The following is an 18,743-nucleotide window of genomic DNA, read 5'->3' on the forward strand; positions in this document are numbered from 1 at the left end:
GGGGGGCGCAGCAAATTTCAGCTGAAGGGGCCAATTGCGCGGCGGCGACCGGGGCGCGGGGCAGCTGCCAGAAAATGTGCTTGATCACGTTGGCTAGCCGCCCGTAATTCGGCCGCGACGTGCGACTGTGATTTGTCTGCAGCTGCGAATTTCTGTCCGCGGCTGGGGGCGTGCAAGGTGCGATGGTGTCCACTGTCCGGACGCTCGTCGCTCGTCGCTCGTCGCTCGTCGCTCGTCGCTCGTCGCTCGTCGCTCGACCTGGGAGGCTCCGGGCTGGCTGGTGGACGGAGCGCAGCGGAGCGGTGGCAGGTGGAAGCGAGCGGGCGACCACGTCAAGCCCAGCCTACACCGCTTGGGCCGGCCGTCATCGCGCCCGCGGAGTCGACGGCGCGCGCCGGATGCCCTCGCGCCCTCGCGCAACCCGCCCTCTTCTGCGGACGCGGCGCTGGGTGGAAACTTGAAAGACGGCGGAGCGCACGCATCCTGGACATACCGTAGCAGGGCGGATGGCAGAGGCACGGTGGATGATGTGCGCGCCGGGAGCGCGATGGCTGGGGCGGCCGGAAGGCCTTCGCGAGCCAAGGGTCGGTGCTATTGGGCGGCAACCCTGAAATAAGCGGCGGCGCAGGCGAATGATGATAAACGGCGGTCCTGCCCCCTCGCTCGCAGGCCAATCTGCGTCTTTCAATCCTCTTCCAATCACCCTGCACCACCTCGCCTGCCCTACCGCTCGCCCGCCTATCACTGTCCCATCACGCGTCTGCACCACGCCAGCGCTCGTGGGCCTCCAAAGCCGCTGCTTGTGTGCGCTGCCAGGGCGCATCCGCAGAGAGAGCGTGCAGCGCTGCAGACAGTGGTATTTCCAGGCTGCCGCACCGCCGGCGCACAAGAGCTGCGTGCCCGCCACTCACGTCCCACCAACCTCAACACCGCAAAATCTCGTGACCGTGCTCCGCTGCGGACTGCGCATCGGTAAGTCGCCGTCGGGACCGCGTCCTGAAGACCCCCAGCGGCGTCAACGCACCTGGATACTTCCAGGCACGCCCGCTCGCGCTCTGGCTTTCGCGCGCATTCTCTGGCGGCTGTCGCCGCGCTCGCCGTGGCCCCGCCCCAGAGTCTGTTCTGTATACCACAGCACCGTCGCGACCACCACTACCACTGTCAGCCGCCATGCTCCTCTGCTAACGGCCCGCGCGATAGGGAACACACGGCTCATTAAAGCATAGCAGCCTTGTATCGCGCTGCCAGCTCGCTACCTGCTGCTCCAGCGTCAGCTGCGCGCGGCGACAATTTATACTGCGCCGTCGCTGCCCGCGCAAGCATCGCAGCCGCGCATAGAGCGACCTCTCCAGACGGCCCCAGAGCGCCAGCGTCACCAGGCGCCGCAGCAATCGTCGGCACGCGCAATTGCGACGTGGATGCGCTGCCCTTGATTCGAGTCGGTAAGTGTGCGCTCACGGCGGTCTGCGGGTCATGCAGGTTCAATGCAATGCCAACGCATCACCTCCAATCGCCCGCCCGCCAGCACATGCCCACCCTCGACCTCCTCCAATTGCTCGACTCTCTGCGTCCTGGGCTAGCTAACAATTGCTCGTCGCAGAATCGACAATTCTCAGCATCCTCCCCGACTGGCGAACTCCTGCAACGGCTTCGTTCCCCACACGGCGCGGCCCTCTAGAACCGCATCAGCTCCGTCGCTGCCTCTGCCCGCGCACCGCCTCACCCCGAGGCCGGAAGCGCCCAATCGCCGTCGTTGCGCCTCAACCTGCACTGAGGCTACGACCGTGCGCTCCCACAGCGATCCGCCTCATAAGCGTGGCCATTGACAACGCATCAAGCATCTGCCCTGCCGTGACGTGACCCCAGCTCGTCCGGTGTGCCTAGAAAGCCCGGGCGTCCCGATATCTACGCTCTCCATCAGCAAACAAGACGCAGCTCGCTCGAGGCAGCTTTTAATCCACCGGCCGACCAAGACAGTCAGTGATTCATCGTAGCGAGACTCCAGCTCCTGGTAAGCCCGGCCCGGCATTGGCTGTTTGAAACACCACTTATTGGCCGTGTGCTAATCTCGCCTCCGCTCCAGGCTCCAGGCCTCAACCAGTCGTTGCGGCTCTCCGATTTAAGTCGCGTCTCTGCGCGCTCGCCATCCCCCCAGTCGCGACATCCTTCCACCCCAAGCGTCCCAATCACCTCCCCCGCGCAACACTCTATCCGATCGCTCATTTGAACGCGCGACCGAGAGGGCTTCCCACGCGGACCGACACAGCGAGCCGGGTCTGTGCCATCAGTGGCGCATCTGGGGTAATACTTGAGGCTGCGCCGCCTCCAGATCGCGTACATTAAGCTCATCTCTGTACTCCCAGGCATCGCGTACCTGAGAGACACGCAGACATGACCGACTACGCGCAGTATCAACAGCCCCACCACGGGCACGCGCCCGCCCACATGCAAAACTACGGAGGAGCCCAAAACCCCGCCGCGGGGAACTCGTCGATAACGTCTCCCACACAACAACAGATGCATTCGTACCAGCAAACATCCCCAATTCTCCCCTCGCAGGGCTACTCGCAAGCCGGCGCGCCGAATCCCCAACACCATCAACCGATAAGCTATGCGCAGCAAGGGTATATGCCGGGCATGCATCAGCAGTACGGCATGTCACCAACACAGGCAGCGGCCATGGCGACTGCGGCAGCTGCCGGCCCGGCTGGTTATTATGACCAAATGGCAGGCCAAGGTCAACTTGCGCAGGATCCACGCGCCTCTCCACGTATGTCGGGAGGGCAGATGCAAAAAGACGGACGTGTTCCTCCGCGCTCCCCGACGGCTGTCTCCAATCCCATGAGTGCGGGCGCCCTTCCCTCTCAAGTACAGATGGCGCCTGGCCAGGCGATTCAGCAGCGACGGATGAGCACCCAGATCAACAGCCCCGCAATGCAGCAGCCGCAGCCCGTCATGAACCATGCCGCGCGGCCCTCGGTACCTCCACAGATGGCTCCTCAAGCTCCACACCAACAATCTCCTGAGCTCGTTGCCGGAGCGCAGGCAGAGGAGGCACCTCTCTACGTCAATGCCAAACAATTTCATCGAATTTTGAAAAGACGACTGGCGCGCCAGAAGCTCGAGGATGCCCTGCGACTCACATCTAAGGGGCGGAAGCCGTACCTGCACGAGTCCAGGCACAACCACGCCATGAGGCGTCCCCGTGGCCCCGGTGGGCGCTTCTTGACGGCTGAAGAAGTCGCGCAGATGGAAGCCAAAAATACTGGAGGTGCCGAGGGAGGGGAAGACGGCAATAAGGAGAACGCACACACGCCTGCAAAAGCGTCCATGGCGCAGCCCAGCTCCGGCACGAAACGGAAAGCGTCAACAGCTCAGCTGAAGGGGACGCCATCTAACAAGAAGAACAAGTCCGGCGCGCCTGTGCGACCCAGCACGAGCGAAGAGGATGACGAAGAAGACGAGGACGACGCTGACGATGATGGTTGAGCGACACGCCGACCTGCGCCTTCCTGGTTCGGATCGATTCAGCTTGTAGGCCTTTTTAATCTTCTTCATATTTTCTTCCACATCCCCTTTTATTTCATGAGTTTACGAAGCGAGTGCTTTTTGGGTCTCTGGTCTGTTTCTGCATGTTACCCCTTGTTGTTCTCTATGCATACAACAACCCACAACAAATTGAAATACTATGTCATCATTAGCGATGGGCACGGATGGGGGCCGGGTCATACACATGGATGGTCGGACGGATCGGATACTGGTACGATACCCTGCCTGATGGAGCTATCCGGGCGACAGAGCGATCTGTTGCCCCCTTCTCCTCCATCTTGCGGAACTTTTTCTCCTCCTTTTTGGTCTCTCTGCTCTTCGTTCCTTGAATACCCCCACATTCGCTACTTGTATTGGACGAACGGGCCGCCCTGCTCTGCCCGCTGGCTAGGGTTTAGCTGGCGGGAGTGCCTGGGTCATATTAGAAAGGATTACCCTTCACCGGAAGAAAAATGGAATCAATGTTTCGACGACTGTGTGGATCCGCTTTTTCCACTTTGGTGTCTTCCCTCGTTTGGCGTCCCGCTACCACTTCCCAGCCGGCGATTCTTGATGGTGTGAGCACAAGACCTCCAAACTCTCAGATGGCGGCTGATTATTATACTAGTTCATGCCCGCGTCAATCGCTCCATTGGTGTCTGTACCGCAAAGCTGCGTGCCAGTAGGCAATTCCGTTGCACGCCTTACCCACACCACCGCCGAAATCGCCACGAAACGTTCGGAATCCCCTTAGTGCTCTCCGTACTCTAGTCTATCCTTTCATAACTTCACCCGAGATTAAGTCTCGCGTAATCCCGGACGAGCGCTATGGAATGAAGACTGCCTTGTGCTGGGGTATTTTGTAGGATGGATGCTATTCGCTTCGACGAGGGAAGATCTTGAGGTCGCGGCAGGTAGAATGAGTCTCTCCTCACTTCCAACCAAAGACGACCGGATACAGAGAGCCGACGGATTCAAAAGAGAGCTCTTTTTTACGGATCGGAGCGGAGGAGAGGGCCCCTAAGAGTGGTTGCAGAGACATCCAGAGTTCCGGAAAGGGGTTTAACAGATTGATGGGCATGATGCGTGTGGTGAATCAAGCTACTGGCTGGGTCCACGAATGTTCGGTCGAGAGGCTGTTGGAGGGATGTGAGGGAGAACAGGGGATGTTCTTCTTGTGGATGTCGGTGGTGGGAAAGGGCACGGAACTTCGAAATCTCGTCGGAGTGCTTCCAGAGGAGGTCTGGCAAAGCGCGCTGCTCGTGCTACAGGGCATGCCGGCGACGAGTGAAAACGTTCAGAATGAAGGGAGGCTTGGGGAGGCGTGCGGTTGGTGGCCCACGGCTTCTTCACCTCACACCTCAGCTGGTAAATCAGGCGCGCTGCTACCTCCTCCAGGCTATCCTGCACGGCTTGCCTAATGACAAATGCGGTGCTCTCTCCCACCTACGCGATGCCACGATGCCGGGGTACTCGAAACTCGGTATTGCGGATGGTATGCTGCCCGACATAGATTGCCCGCCATTGGCCGCCGCTCTGGACATGTATATGATGAGTAGTTTTAGTGCGAAGGAGAGGAGTGAAGCGGAACGGAGGGGAATTTTAGGGAATTGTGAGTCTAGGGGAGCGGAGGCAGGAAAGGGGTCGTTGTGTTGTCAAGGAGTAGAGGTCAATGCGATGAATATCTTCAACGACTATAGAGCAAGGTACATCAAACGAATATATTTGCAATGCATTCAATCTGGTCTCTTTCGTGGGGTGTGTTGATAGAAGCCCGGACAGAGACCAAAGGCCGACTTGAGCTAGCCTGTTTCAGGTTAGCCAAGCTTCATAAGGGGCCATGACGCACAATCATTCCCTGCGTCTACTCTCCCTCCCTCTATAACGACTCCGACCAGCGCTTCGTCATTTCCATTCAGGTAGCGGTACCGTAAGAGATGGAACATTTTATTGAATGGCGACTACATTGCAACGACGAAAGCAAACTGAGGAAAACATCATGAGTCGTAAAATCTCGTCAACCCGACTTCAATCCATTCTGAGCGTCCCCTCCTCCAGGCTACGCGGACCTTCCGAAAGAGCCGCTCTACGGCACCAAGGCCCTTCTCACTCTGAAAAACCAACGCCCTGTTGCGCGCTCGCATTCCCTCCCATTTGCTGCTGCATCTGCGGGTGCATTCCCATATTCGTCTGATATCCCATCTGCGGATACTGTACGCCATTCAGGTGCATAACGGGCTGCGCATGAGGAGTTCCGGACATTGCCGCTAGTGCAGTACCATCCGTGGACATTATCGGACCTTGAGGAGGCTGTGCATACTGCATTTGTGTAAAGCCGGATGGATTCGAAAACGCATTCTGCATTGCTTGCGCTTGGGGTCCTCCCCAAAAATTCGGGATATGAATGTTGGCTCCGCTGCCGGTACCGCCAAAGCTCGCATGTTGATAGCCCCCAGCCGGATACGGTGTGTTCTGAGGCGCTTGGCCAGATATGCCCGAGTTGGAATGTTGAGGCGGAGTTTCGCGATGTTGAGGAGGGTACGCTGAAGACACAAACTGAGCGTCTGGCTGTGTCTGATTGTGATACAGATCGTTTCTCCATTCTTTTCTCCGGGCATAATGTGGTGCTGTTGCACCAAGCGTTGACTGGAGGTACTGATCGAATTCCACTGAGGCATCAGCAACAACTTCGAAATGCCGACGTTCAAGCACTGGCTTCGTTGGGGTATTCGCCTGGTTGCTAGCGCCCACGTGCTCATATTCCGCCAAAGCAACTGCCGTCTGGAAAGCGTTGCGTATCTGGCGTCCGTTCCAGGCGACCTTATACCTTGCCACTTGCTTACTCCAAATCTCCTGAGCGTAGGCTAGGATGATGACTTTGTCTGTGATGGCGCGACCCTGGCTGATCAAACGTTCCAAATGGCTCGACCAGATAGCGTGGGTCTGATCCCAGGAGAGAGGCGTGTAAAGCAAGCTGATATGAATCCGCGACCTGAAGGCCTCATCTATAGTCCCAACTCGGTTCGTCGTCAGAATTAGGATGCCGCGATAGTACTCCAGGGCGCGCAAGAAAACTTCATCCGGTCAGCTTACAGTTCATTGTCGCGTAAGTTCGGGCTCACCTGAGACCAGCGCATTACGCTTTACGTCCGACTTGGTCCTCTCAGCTAAGAAGACGTCTGCCTCGTCAAGCAACAAAACGCAACCCCACGATTCTGCGAGCTGGAAGTTGAAGTCCAGATTGGTTTCGACTTCCGCTGGAGTCATCCCCAGATCACCTAGTCAACGATTAGGATCTTCTAGAGCAATACAGCACGCAATCGTACCGCAGGTGATGGGAAATAATGGCCGTGCATGGAGCGCCGCCACGCATTCTTTCCACTTGTCAGTCCGTATCGAAAAGGCACGGTTATGCGGAGATACTGTACCTGCCGTGGATGTCTTTCCGACGCCGGGGGCGCCATGCAGAAGCATGATCAAACCCTTTCCTGAACACAGTCAACAGCCGGCCTTCTCATACCTCTTGTCGTCGGTACTACCTTTTTCTCTCACGATATCGAAGTCGAATTCATCCTTTTTCTCCTCTCCGGACAATCGATTGCGATAGTGAGTCTGCACGAGACCCTGAATCACTCTGATATGCTCATCTTTGATTTTCAGCCGATCAAACCCATCCTTGTCCTCTTTTATAGGACTGAGACTGTCTACTCGTAGGCTAGCTGGCCGGCGTTAATTGAGACTGGAGAGCGGACTACGGGCCCGATGACTTACCCCACTTCCGGCTTCTCAGAATAAATCCGAACACCCTATTGGGCAGGAGTTTTGTTTCCTCGGGTAGAAGATCATCTTCGGATAGAGCCGCAGCCTTTCTCTCCTTTGCTCTCTTCTCCAGGAAATCCTTCGAACGTTGGGCGTCCCAATTATAATCTTGGACGATATACTCATTCATGCAACAGAAAACTGTACGGCACCCCGCGTTGCCGCACCTGTTGGCATCACCGGTCGTCATTTCCTGAGTTTCGTACGGTGGCGACTCGAAAGTGGCAGTCCAACCGATCGTTGGCTTCCATTCGGGATTGAACTGAAGTGTTCTGTCGAAATCGATCATGACAGGGCTATCGATGTCCTCAGCATGAAGAATTTCCGGGATTACCTCACCGCTCGGCGCCACTATCAGCGTACGGCCTTTGGAATACATATGTCGCGATTTGAGTGCATCGACGAAACTTTGGCCGCGAGCCGTTGCATCAGCCATAATGCAAGGGCTGGTTTCATATTTCACAGGATACACTTCCAGCGACGTGATCTCTTTCCAATCTTCGAATCGTTTTATCTGGAACCGACGCTGGCAAGGTCCCCAATTCTTGCCGTCGAAGTCGATGTAGTAGCAGTCGATTGTGAAGTTGCTGAACGTGTGATCACGTCCTAGGGGCCATCTAAGACATGCCCGTGGGTCCGTTAGGAATGGTCGTCCCGATGTTGCCTGGAGAACTCTCCAAAGAGTTTGGGGGCCCTCCTTCGATATAACATAGGTTCCCGGCTTGAACAGGTGCCAAAGGTCTTCGTATCGAACACTTGGATCCTTGTTCGTGTCTGCTTCTAAATAGGATACGTATTGGGAGCAACTGTCGAGGAATGCAATAAGGCACTCCAGGTCTTCTCTCGCTTCGTTTGACTCGATCAGCTCGGCGTCTGTCTTCTCCTCCTGTATATTGTCAGCTAACAGAAGTAGTCGCGGTCAGGCCCGTGACGTATCTTTTCAGAAAGCGACAAAGGGTTTTGATCTCCGTCGCCCATATCCTCCTGGGCGGATTCGACGAACTTTCGTCGTAGATAAGTTGCGTGCTCCCGAAACTCCCGAAGATGATAGAACAGAGGCTTGAAGGGACGTATCATCACTACTGGCCTCTCCGAGCGGTCATACGCGTATGCTCCAATAATCTTCTGCACAATTCGAAGTAAGGGTAAGGAGTTTATTCGAATACGTTCCGGTATGCTTGAGAGTTGCAGCGGCCCTGACGCGCTTGCGGGATCCAGTCCATTCTTCATGGTCTCCATGTCGACGATCTGCTTCTGACGCTGGTGGAACAGCAGTGGCTCTCCACGTAAAATGTCCACTGCGTGGTGAGGTTCTTTCCTGTCGCGCAGGTTCTTGAAATCTACCCAGCTGACCAGATTCACCTTCGGGATTGCGGGCAGTCTCTTTGGAACTGATTTGGGTGTCTCTGGAGATGGGTCACGCTTCTCTAGGGCATCCATTCTCTCTTCCAGACGCGACATGCGGATTTCTGTCAGCACGTCATGCTTTAGATTTTGCTTGAGTCGCACATCTGCCCTCTTTTTCGTCTCTCGTCGTCCCTTTGGGGCTGATTTGTTTGCCCAAAACACGGCGTCGTCCACAAATTCGTCTACCTTTTCCAGGTGCTCGTCGCCACTTTCTTCCTGGTCCATATCCGGCTTCAATGCTGCCGCATTGCTCTCTGCGCGTTCTGGCTCAGAAGCTTTAGCTGTAGACTTCGTCGGCTCACCAAAGTCATTCCCATTCTGCGCAATGACAGCTGTGATCTTGCCTTCAGTAGCGTTGTTGTTGTTGTTGTTGTTGTTGTCCGTAGGCGATTTTGGGTCAGCAACGCTGGGGGCATCCGGACCGTCCGCTTGTTTTCCTGGCGCTTCCTCTGGGCTCCCTTTTTCTCCGATCTGGTTTGTCGTCGTCGACATGGTATAATTCTCGAATATGCCAACCAGCCGTACGTACAGAGGGTACTCTTCTAGCAGCGCGTCTAGTCGACTGAGCTAAATCACAGTGCGGCAAGGGCCACCGAACTCCAAAATCAGCCATTCCACCAGGATCTGTGGCCACCTGTACCCTATATGGCTCGTGACATTGTACCTGCCATTGCATATCCAATGGGATCTAAATATGACGATTGCAACATAGACTCCCTTCTGCTGTGGCCAGTCCTTCGAAACAGACTCTAACACTGCACTGAGCACCTGATATAACAACGTCCCACAACATCGCCTACAAGGTGTACATCAATCACAGTTGGGCTTAAGTTCGTTACATGCTAACCTACAACCTAAGTCTCGAACTTCACCGGTATGTGCTCCGCCACTCAACGAAACGTCGACCCCGCAGCCCGTGCTACTGTATCACAGTCGCAATGTTACGTGGCGGCTATAATAGGTGGATGAGTGGAGGCTTCGACTCACCAAAGCTGTCAACAGAGCCTAGACGTTGAGTACAGCGTCTGAGCTATCCAAACCACTCCGGCGTCGTGGTAACCATTACGCCTAGGCTCACTTGTACCATCACACTCTGATGGGTCACAACGGGGAGGGGGACGGCAAGTTAAGATCACGCGACAGTGAGAATGGATCACAGCTCCTGGAGGACTGGTATTCCTGAACCCGCTTTGATAGGCCGTGTCGGCTTAGAATAGCCGACGCCCCGGACGCCGTTCACGCTCCCCCGTACTTCTGAACAACCACCAACTGCGGTGGGTTTGCTCCACTGTCCGGACAATGGATTCGACTCCTGGCACGGGTCAGCCAGACCCAAAGGAGGCCATCGCGCTGGTGACGACATTCGTCGACAACAGGACTGAACATCTACATCCCGCACTCGCAACACAAGGTAATCATTACGACTCTCGATTACAGAAATATGTGCTTGGGAAGCAAGACCGATCCGAGGAAGGGTACGTGTGGCAGCCCGAGAGCGCTGAGGATTCGCAACATTCTGCTGATTTTGATCGCGTTCAGAGACCTTAGAAGATACGAACATGAGTTCAAGATACTTGCAGCACAGTGCGAGCAAGAAATGCAAGCATTCAATCTAAGAGATCAGACCGCAAGAGGCTCTACAAACAAGGCGAGCGCAAAAGCGTCATGGGAAGACGTGCTAGATGAGCTGGATAGAGCGAAGGATCGATGGGAAGCAAAGACCAATGGTAAAAGTGGTGTCTTCAGAAATTCTGGAAGGTACTTGAGTGGAAGGGCAAGTTACATCAGTCCATGGCTCGACCTCCTTCCGAGCTCAGACTATGGGTCCATCGTCTGCGGGGGATTGAAGTTGATCATCGGCGTACGTCCTCCACTATGGTGAGATACCTCACGCATACCTCACATGCATCCTGACTTTGGCTAAATCATATACGTGATAGGCGGCAGCTGCGAAAGAAGAAGCACAGAGCGAAATCCTACAGTGCATGGAGTCACTGCCTAACAACATCGAGGAAGCATGCAACACTATCGCAACGTTCAGCGACAAACTGGATCGGAAGCAAGAGATCAGGCTCAGAATAGCCGCGTTGTCGTTCTCAATGGCAGTGTTGAAGGCCGTGAGACAGATGACGTGCTGGTTTGATAAACGCCTCTATCGTACGCACTATATCCCGACCACACGCATGAGAAATGGGTCGGAGCTAATAACCCTGCAGGCAAATCTCTGAGCTCATTCTTAAAACAATCTGAATATTCGAAGGATATCCAGGAAGCTGTGCGCAGCATTGCGTCTCGATCTGAAGACTTGCGTCGGCTGGCGGAGGGGTGTCATCGCAGACTTGATGTCCAAACGAACGAGATGGTCCGTCACTCCTATGATGGTTTGCACCGGCTTTTATGCTGATATTGCAGGTGTCTACATTGGCTGAAATGGTGCTGGATGTGAAGACCGGAACAACGCGTCTCCTGAAAGATCATGTGACTAATGCACAGTGTAAGTAGTCCACCCCCACCTCGCAGCTTCGATCGAGCGTCGCCGGCTGCGCGCCATCGCCCGGTCGGGACGATGTGAGCAATACACCCGTAGCCATACGCCACTTCTTCAGTTCCCTAGAATAGAAGACCAACGGAGCTAATAATATAGGGGAAACTATTATGAAAATGTGGACCCATATCGCGGAGTGCGTACCGAGCCCTCCGGTGATCTACCAGCCCATCATCCAATGTATTCTCCAAACGCCGTCCCTAGCCAGTAAAGAAGATATACTACGATTCCTCAACGTTGACGGACAAGCAATCCAGCAACCACTTCTCGAAGCCACGGCACCACGCTTCCGGCATGCGCAGGAAAACGCGAACCTCTTGCAGCTAGTTCTGAAGAGTCTCCAATTTACGCATTGGATGCGCTCGAACGAGTCAGATGTCCTGGTGCTGCGGCGGGGCCCAGTCGACAGACAAGTATCGCAAACTTTCGCCTTTCTCGCTGCGACACTCGTGGAGACATTGTCGACTTCGACGACAGCGGTCGTACTGCACCTCTTCTGTGGAGGTTTGGAAGAAGAGACTCATCCCCCGGGCTCTTATTGGTTTCTCAGAAGCCTAATCTTTCAGCTTATGCAGTACCAGAACAGCGCATCTATCCGCTCAGATGCGCTCTCCGTTTCGACATACGAACCTAACCATCTCCGGGCACTCCTCCTCCACATCCTCCATTCTCTACCAGTGAGCCAGACAGTATTCGTTCTCGCGCATGGGCTTGGATATCATGAGTATGACGATGAGGCGGAGACGGTATATCTTTTGCACCTCCTTGCCGAGCTGGGAAGCTTGCCGCCGGATCCGAAGCTTCGAGTCAAGGTGCTCCTCACACCGTCCACGCCTTCTATGACTGGGGACATTGTTCCTTTCGAAAAGCAGCTCTATCTTCCGGAGGAGTGCGATTACCTTCCCGAGTACTCCTTACCTCACGTACTTGGGATGATGGGCGGTGAGATGCTGTACTGACGGGGTCTTGGTGTCCCTGGCTTGTCTACGCGTGGAAGAATGTGAGGTTTTGAATTATTCTAAGAGTTTTGGATTGAGTGACATAGTTCAGATACTTTCCAATGACTCAGAAGCATGATCTATGCGTTTTGTCAACGAGGGTAGGTGTTGGGAGCTATGTATGGTGCTAGTCCGTTTTGGGTTAGCTGCCGACAACTCCAATCCTGCTGGGCGAGGTGGACGGCAGGAGAGCTTCTTCCTTCCTGTCACCAAACCCTCTATGCTGCCATCTGAATCTATCTAACTGCGTACTTGCAACCTAACGGTCACAGGATGGCAAGACCAGTAATGGTCTTTCGCCCCGTTCCGCCATTGAGCGCCCGACGTCACCGCCCAATCGGCGCGCCGCACTCAATCCACCACACCCGAGAGCTCTCATACTATCTTGAAGACCTCAAAGCGCTTTTTAGGCCATCATGAATGGGATGTAGGATCGGGTGAGTCATTCTGCGTGAGTCTTGCGATCGCCGTGCGTTTGACAAAGCATCTACTTGGTCCCCACTCCTATCCTCTTCTCTCTTACCTCGCTTTCTGTCTCTACAGTATTGCAAGCCCCCACGATTCTATTATCACAAGTTCGATTACTTCTGAGCCAATTACGCCATCTTCATCCATCAGCTATTCTCAAGCAAAAGGCGTAACGCCCAGGTCCCAACTTCAAGCCAAACGAATAACGAATACGGTGCGCTCTTGGGCTTCGGTTGTTCTCCAACACTATCGGGAGTCATGAATGAAACACCGCGTATTGATAAGAACACGCAAGATCAAGATCATGCACCCGACGCCAAGTCTCTGTCGCAACTGCTCAACGTTGATCTTAAAATAATCGACAAGGAGGTCGGCAGAGCTAGGGCTGCTGACGCTCTCAATCATCACAAAAGTCGGATACTTGAGAAAGCTGCCGGAAAGAGCCCAACATTCCACGGCTGGTTTTCCGACGGCGGAGGAATACTTCTTATGCAAACACTCACGGAAGGCGCGGGCATGCGAACTGCGATCTGCGTTCTCGCCGCGGACCTGACTCTTCACATCCAACAATTAGCCGCCAAATGGGGAAGTGCGCCCTCTCCCATCACTCTATACTATCAACATCCTGTGGGCTTTCGCAGCTCTGATATCGGCCCGTGCTTCCTTCTCCGAGCTCTCCTTCTACAGCTTCTCCGACATACTCCCAGAGCGGAATTCTCCTTGAAAGGCCTAAAAGGCGATGTCGTTGGCTACCTCATCCGCAAGTTATACGACATACTCAATCAACTTCCGAAAGGCCGCACCGTCTATTTTATCCTTCCCTGTCTGTCGCATTATGAGACCCTTGATCCGGCGGGGAAAGCAGACGGGACTAGACAGGAGGTGGACTCTCTTCTTGGATTTCTCTTCGAACTCGCTTCTAATTCGTCACGGCTGCGCGCTTCTGTAAGTGTTGCGCTCATGTCTCCACTGCCGAGGCAAGCGGGCTTTATCAAACGTGCCCTGGAGGAGGTTCCTTTCGGCAGCGGTGTCTTGCTCAAGAAGAAGGATCACTCGGGGTGGACGTCTTAGACGCATATGAATTTTCGACACAAAGTATTGCGAAGAGTCATGTACGGGGAATTAATGTTAGGGTCACACTTATTCTCGAGCACCTCCAATTTCCCTGTACTTGCTACATTGCCTTTCATGCTCCATAGATGAGACATAAATCACACTTTCTTGTTGATTAACGGACCCAATACAGTTTTACTGCCAGCGTAGATTCACAGCGACTATCGTCAACATCGAACCCTTCCCACATTCCGATTGAGCACGAAATGCTCCACATATCGGCACTCGAGCCTGGCCCTCTCCTGAGACCGAACAGTCATCATCGCCATCCATGGGCTCCTGATTTACGCGCGTGATAACCTAGTGGGAGTGGACGTGCTTTTGGACCTCTTCTGCGAACTGGGGAACTGGAGCTCGTATCAAAAGCCGACAGTGAAGATACTACCGACATCTCAAACGCTTCTTAGTGTTCGAGGAAGTGTACCCCCTGTGAACCACATCGAAATATACGTGGAGATGAAGATCCACGTCAAAGAGGGGAAAGCGATGCTTGGCGGGCTTGAGGTTCATGATTTATTGTCGTTGACGTGCAACCCAGGTATGAGAGTTTCTACACCAGTCAAGGAGTTCCATGCCTGCGTCCAGTCACCACCAGAGTGTCTGCGTCTTTCATCACGACCAGTCATCATGAAAATCGTGTATTTAAGTCAATCTTTTTTTTTTTCTTGAACTACTTTCCTGCGCTCGATATAAATCTATCTTTAACAAACGCCAGCCTCCCGAGGTCGGTGTATCTCTTTTTCAATCCACAACATTATCCACCCACCCAGCGAAACCGCACATGAAGGCCCGTAGCAAGTCCAGAAACCATCGAGCGACTACCGTGCGCAAAACTACCCTACATCCTCGCCCTCTCTTTCTTCCTCTCCTTGATCGCCCTGTTCCTCGCCCTGTTCCTCGCTCTTTTCATCGCCTTCTTCCTCGCCCTCCCCCTCGCCAGAATTGCGTGTTGCGAGACGAGGTGCTTCAAGCAAACGGGCTCATCAACGATATCCGCAATGTCCTCCCAGAACCATCGAAAGATTCTGCGTATCAAGCATGGTGCAAAGAATTAGAGCAGCATCCGAGTTTCCAAACATGGCTTCGGGAAGAACAACCTGGACTCTTAGTGCTCGATTCACACAAAGAGCAGGAGACAGAGCACATCTTTGACAGGCTAGCATCGCACCTCACTCAACGGCTTATGGAAGCGGGTCTTGCAGTCCTCCTTCTGCGTTTGCCAATCAAAGGCGAAGAGCCGTCTGACTTCGCGGCTCTGAAGTTTTTGATCCTCGAGCTTCTGAAAAACTTCCCTGAGGAGGGCTTCGACTTGCAAGATATATTTCAAAAGCAATATTTGGGTTGTGTGAAACTCTTCTGGGAGCTTCTGGAGCGGCTCAGCGGGCACAAGAGCTTGTATATTATCATCCACAGCTCAGGGATACATGAACCTCAATCCCAAGCCGACATGCACTGGCTCCTGGAGGAGTTCCTCATGCCATCCGTCAATGGCAGCAAATGGTCGCCGAAAGCGGTGAAGGTGTTACTTACGCCACCGCTCCCGGAAAAAGATTTCTTGGAGCGTCTAGGGCCGCACGAAAGGATCGAGTTTCGTGGAAACGGGAAGGTCCGTGACCAGCGCTATGGAATCGATTTCCTTCTGAGTCAGTCTTCAGGGTAGCGGCGTTTTTCGGTGGGGTTGAGTCGTTGGATACGTCCACTCATCTTGGTGGGAGGTTGGAGTCATAGTCTAGCTAGGTATGTAAATGGGGACGGATTCCCTTCCTTCTTTCACTCTTCATCTTTGTCTTTCTGTACCCATTTCTACACTTCTGCGAAGCAGCTGCTATTTGTACACTCGACCACAAGAATTATACCGACATCTGATACAAAGCGTTACTACGTTCGTGGATTGCTAGCCAGAATGTCGAACACTGGCCCAGAGAACATCAATCCCGCCCCGAACGGCCACCCAAATGCCGACACAACGCACCCAGCGCCTCAAGCAATCGTTACCCCAAGTTCTCAAGCTGGTATGTTTGAAACAAAGCGTTCTTGCTCAACGAATCAGGAAAATGGATTGACTCTCCACAGTGACTCAGTATGCCGTGGCTCAGAATACCAACGCAATCCCTCCGCATCCAATATGCTACATGCGGAACCACCTCGTGCTTGGAACCCAAGCGTCTTATCTGCGAGACGTACTGCGAGTCGATAGACGTATCGTTGAAACGGCATGGCGGCACTCAAGGTGCGCAAATGACGACAAAATCAATGATGCGTCTTCAAAATTACGACACCAGTTCTGGCCAATAATCGAAAGTTCAGGCTCGTGCTGTGTTCACTTGGTGCGAGCGGGAGATGATGCGGATCCAACGCTATTCGGAGGGTTGGCCCTTAAGATCGTCGACAATCTACAATCGCCTCCTGACATCAACCCACAATGGCGTGGCTATACCGTACTGGGCTTTCAGTACGGGAACGCGAGTCGTTTCGAAGATCATGCTGGACCGGGTTATTGCTTCTTTCTTCGGAGTCTGCTTGGCCAATTACTGTCTTCCTGTCTCAGCACGGCCACCTTCTATCCCCAAGACTTTCCACCTGAGGTGCCAAGCCCATGGACCGCAACACCCTACGGAGGTCAGGGAGTTCTGGTACCACAACCACCGCAAGACATCTACCGAAATACCCAGCATGATGCACCAACCCAGCCGTCGATATATCCATACCTATCCAGACTGAGTGGCCAGTTCGTGCACGTACTACACTCGCTCCCTTGGGGTACCAAAGTCGTCATGATCATCGATGGGATGGGCCACTATCTGCACGGCAACGAACAAGAAGTAGGTCATGTTCTGGCCCTCTTGTCCTATGTCGTTGGTGTTACCAAGCTCTGCGGAAATAACCGATTGGAGCTGAAGGTGGTTCTTGTGTCACCATTGCCGACGTCCTTTCCTATTGATGGATTAGGGTTTGAACGGATTGGTTTGTATGTTTGACATTTGAATATGAGAGAATTTGTGGGAGGTGGAACGGCGTGCTGGATGATGAGTGGTTATGGGACTGGGACTGGGACGGGCCCAGCGATTCTCTACACGGGTAGCGAACATGACTAGCTTTACAATATGCTTGGGTCATCGTCATAATACTATCGTTTCCCACCTGAAGCCTTCCATGCCGCACTTCTCTTCTTCCTCCCATTCGGACCCTTTTTCTTTTTCCCTCCAAGCTTCAAACCGCTCGTACCTTGCTTGCTGCTGGCACGATGCCCTTCAAAGACGAATGATTCCGCTGACTTGAACGCTGCGGATTTCCCAAGCATAGCGCGAGCGCGGCCTTGTTTCGATTTCTGCTCATCAGTGACCTTGGCGTTGTACGCTCCTTTTGACTTCGCAGCCAGAGGCTTTGGCGTCGAGTGATCCAACTTCTTGTCTTTTCGCTTCTGTGCTCTGGCGCGCACAACGCGCAGTTTCCGCGGAAGAAGAGGCGGGAACTTCTGGTCATTGAATTGCAAGGCGGCTTCGACAGCGTTCTCGTCTTCGAATTGGACATAAGCGAAGCCTTTCCCGACACGGGTCTTTGAGTCGCGTATGACGCGCACGCTTTCGACTTTACCTGCTTTACCGAAGTGGATCCATAGACCTTCTTCCACATCGCTGGGGGGTTTGCACTTCTTTTTCTTCTCCTCTTCCTTTGCGTTGATGTTGCTCTCATCGTCGACAAACCCAAGATTACCGACAAAAACGCACCGCCGATGATTCACCTGCGATGGATGCGCGACGGAATCTACGCGTAGGTGTCTGCCGAGCACCACTGTTCCGTTCAAGTTCTTCACGGCTTCTCGCGCAGCGAGCTTCGTCGAATACACTACGTATGCATTCGTAGACTTTGTGGTAGCGTCCATCACTTCCTTCTTTGCGAATGCGGCTCGTTTGGGTAATGCGCCCGCGAAAGCTGTCGATCGATAACGTATAGATTCAACTTTGTGCGGGGGCTTATTGTCCGCAAGATCAGAGATGAACGAGGACAAGTGCTGCTTCAATGTCTTCTCGGCCGTCTTCGACACGATCGCTTCGTTGGAGACGTTGCCCAGAAAGACTGTACGGGCTGCCTTCTCAAGCTCTTCCGCCTCAATGTCGTTGGTCTCTACCAGCGTCTCGTGCTTCGGTATCGTGAAAGTCTCCTCATCAGACTCATCCGCTTCGCTAGGAGCCTCGTCTTCACTGTTTGCCCCCGTAGCTTTAGTCTTCAGTTTCTTTTTCCTCTTCTCTTCATCCTTGGCCTCTTCCCGTGCTATCTTCTTCATATATGTGTCTTCCAGATCCTGCTGGGCGTTTCGCTTGCGTTTCTTATTTTGTCGCTCTTGTGCCCCGCTCAACATTGACTCCTGTATCTTGGCTAGGACTGCTTCGTTTTCGGACTGTGCCCCCTCGGAAGAGCCATTCGAGCTCGAATCTGACCCCTCAGAACCGTCTCCTTCTCCTTCGCTGTCCACTTCATCCTCGGATTGCTCGCTGGCGCCGCTCACGCTCCCGTCTTCGCTGGGGCTCTCATCGTCTTCGTCGTCGCTTGCGGACTCAACGGGAGCCTTCTGTGGAATATCTCGATATCGAAACTTCTGTGGAGGCTGCACTGGACCTAGCTATGGCACAGATTAGTTCTATGACCCCAATATCGAAAAGTTCGGAAGTTGCCGAGGAGAGAATACGCACACTGCTCGCAAACAGCGAGGCAAGACCCGGGTCAAACGACTTCTGGTCGACAGCAATGAATGACCTGTCGCTCTTCTTGGGCGTGCCCAGTGATTCAGGGCGTTTGTGCGCTGATTTGGCCATGGCGACAATTGAATTGTTGGCAGCAGCAAGCAAGACAAAAGTTTCGGTGGA

The 18,743-nt window shown here is 53.9% G+C and overlaps 10 protein-coding genes across 10 annotated transcripts; 5 read left to right on the top strand and 5 right to left on the bottom strand.

The window, feature by feature from the left end:
* Nucleotides 1-39: 39 nt before the first annotated feature.
* Nucleotides 40-905, bottom strand: BU26DRAFT_212738 (uncharacterized protein). The gene has a single exon (XM_033820667.1). It carries the CDS (start codon nt 821-823, stop codon nt 365-367), a length of 459 nt encoding a protein of 152 aa, XP_033688001.1. The 5' UTR covers nt 824-905; the 3' UTR covers nt 40-364.
* A 1,221-nt stretch (nt 906-2,126) lies between these two features.
* BU26DRAFT_212866 (uncharacterized protein) lies at nt 2,127-3,745 on the top strand. The gene has a single exon (XM_033820668.1). The coding sequence runs from the start codon at nt 2,392-2,394 to the stop codon at nt 3,487-3,489; it is 1,098 nt and encodes a 365-aa protein (XP_033688002.1). The 5' UTR covers nt 2,127-2,391; the 3' UTR covers nt 3,490-3,745.
* On the top strand, nt 3,485-4,470 carry BU26DRAFT_212972 (uncharacterized protein). The gene has a single exon (XM_033820669.1). The coding sequence runs from the start codon at nt 3,586-3,588 to the stop codon at nt 4,108-4,110; it is 525 nt and encodes a 174-aa protein (XP_033688003.1). The 5' UTR covers nt 3,485-3,585; the 3' UTR covers nt 4,111-4,470.
* Nucleotides 4,471-6,138: 1,668 nt separating this feature from the next.
* On the bottom strand, nt 6,139-7,017 carry BU26DRAFT_410647 (P-loop containing nucleoside triphosphate hydrolase protein; the record flags this gene model as incomplete). Its single annotated transcript, XM_033822934.1, has 4 exons — nt 6,139-6,602; nt 6,669-6,806; nt 6,855-6,909; nt 6,952-7,017. Coding segments are annotated over 4 exons (723 nt in total), but the record flags the coding sequence as incomplete, so codon positions are not given.
* Nucleotides 7,018-7,172: 155 nt separating this feature from the next.
* Nucleotides 7,173-8,013, bottom strand: BU26DRAFT_212991 (uncharacterized protein). Its single transcript, XM_033820670.1, has one exon. The coding sequence runs from the start codon at nt 7,781-7,783 to the stop codon at nt 7,280-7,282; it is 504 nt and encodes a 167-aa protein (XP_033688005.1). The 5' UTR covers nt 7,784-8,013; the 3' UTR covers nt 7,173-7,279.
* Nucleotides 8,014-9,423, bottom strand: BU26DRAFT_587758 (uncharacterized protein). The gene has a single exon (XM_033834698.1). It carries the CDS (start codon nt 9,244-9,246, stop codon nt 8,248-8,250), a length of 999 nt encoding a protein of 332 aa, XP_033688006.1. The 5' UTR covers nt 9,247-9,423; the 3' UTR covers nt 8,014-8,247.
* Nucleotides 9,424-10,053: 630 nt separating this feature from the next.
* Nucleotides 10,054-12,322, top strand: BU26DRAFT_601204 (uncharacterized protein; the record flags this gene model as incomplete). Its single annotated transcript, XM_033835252.1, has 6 exons — nt 10,054-10,229; nt 10,294-10,615; nt 10,695-10,911; nt 10,971-11,116; nt 11,167-11,248; nt 11,399-12,322. 6 exons carry the CDS (start codon nt 10,054-10,056, stop codon nt 12,256-12,258), a joined length of 1,803 nt encoding a protein of 600 aa, XP_033688007.1. The 3' UTR covers nt 12,259-12,322.
* A 701-nt stretch (nt 12,323-13,023) lies between these two features.
* On the top strand, nt 13,024-13,836 carry BU26DRAFT_560347 (uncharacterized protein; the record flags this gene model as incomplete). Its single annotated transcript, XM_033832793.1, has 1 exon — nt 13,024-13,836. The coding sequence occupies one exon, from the start codon at nt 13,024-13,026 to the stop codon at nt 13,834-13,836; it is 813 nt and encodes a 270-aa protein (XP_033688008.1).
* Nucleotides 13,837-14,659: 823 nt separating this feature from the next.
* BU26DRAFT_501271 (uncharacterized protein) lies at nt 14,660-16,555 on the top strand (the record flags this gene model as incomplete). Its single annotated transcript, XM_033826558.1, has 4 exons — nt 14,660-15,484; nt 15,701-15,890; nt 15,952-16,497; nt 16,551-16,555. 4 exons carry the CDS (start codon nt 14,660-14,662, stop codon nt 16,553-16,555), a joined length of 1,566 nt encoding a protein of 521 aa, XP_033688009.1.
* Nucleotides 16,556-16,929: 374 nt separating this feature from the next.
* Nucleotides 16,930-18,673, bottom strand: BU26DRAFT_515386 (RNA-binding domain-containing protein). The gene has a single exon (XM_033828050.1). It carries the CDS (start codon nt 18,236-18,238, stop codon nt 17,006-17,008), a length of 1,233 nt encoding a protein of 410 aa, XP_033688010.1. The 5' UTR covers nt 18,239-18,673; the 3' UTR covers nt 16,930-17,005.
* Between the last annotated feature and the right edge of the window lie 70 nt (nt 18,674-18,743).

This window comes from Trematosphaeria pertusa, assembly GCF_010094035.1.
Source record: "Trematosphaeria pertusa strain CBS 122368 unplaced genomic scaffold BU26scaffold_3, whole genome shotgun sequence".
Taxonomy (NCBI): Eukaryota; Fungi; Ascomycota; class Dothideomycetes; order Pleosporales; family Trematosphaeriaceae; genus Trematosphaeria; species Trematosphaeria pertusa.

What these genes read in the sequence shown, in the direction of transcription:
- BU26DRAFT_587758 (XM_033834698.1), bottom strand. Translation starts at nt 9,246, where the DNA reads ATGTCGACGACGACAAACCAGATCGGAGAAAAAGGGAGCCCAGAGGAA.
- BU26DRAFT_212991 (XM_033820670.1), bottom strand. Translation starts at nt 7,783, where the DNA reads ATGGCTGATGCAACGGCTCGCGGCCAAAGTTTCGTCGATGCACTCAAA.
- BU26DRAFT_212738 (XM_033820667.1), bottom strand. Translation starts at nt 823, where the DNA reads ATGCGCCCTGGCAGCGCACACAAGCAGCGGCTTTGGAGGCCCACGAGC.
- BU26DRAFT_515386 (XM_033828050.1), bottom strand. Translation starts at nt 18,238, where the DNA reads ATGTTGAGCGGGGCACAAGAGCGACAAAATAAGAAACGCAAGCGAAAC.
- BU26DRAFT_212866 (XM_033820668.1), top strand. Translation starts at nt 2,392, where the DNA reads ATGACCGACTACGCGCAGTATCAACAGCCCCACCACGGGCACGCGCCC.
- BU26DRAFT_212972 (XM_033820669.1), top strand. Translation starts at nt 3,586, where the DNA reads ATGAGTTTACGAAGCGAGTGCTTTTTGGGTCTCTGGTCTGTTTCTGCA.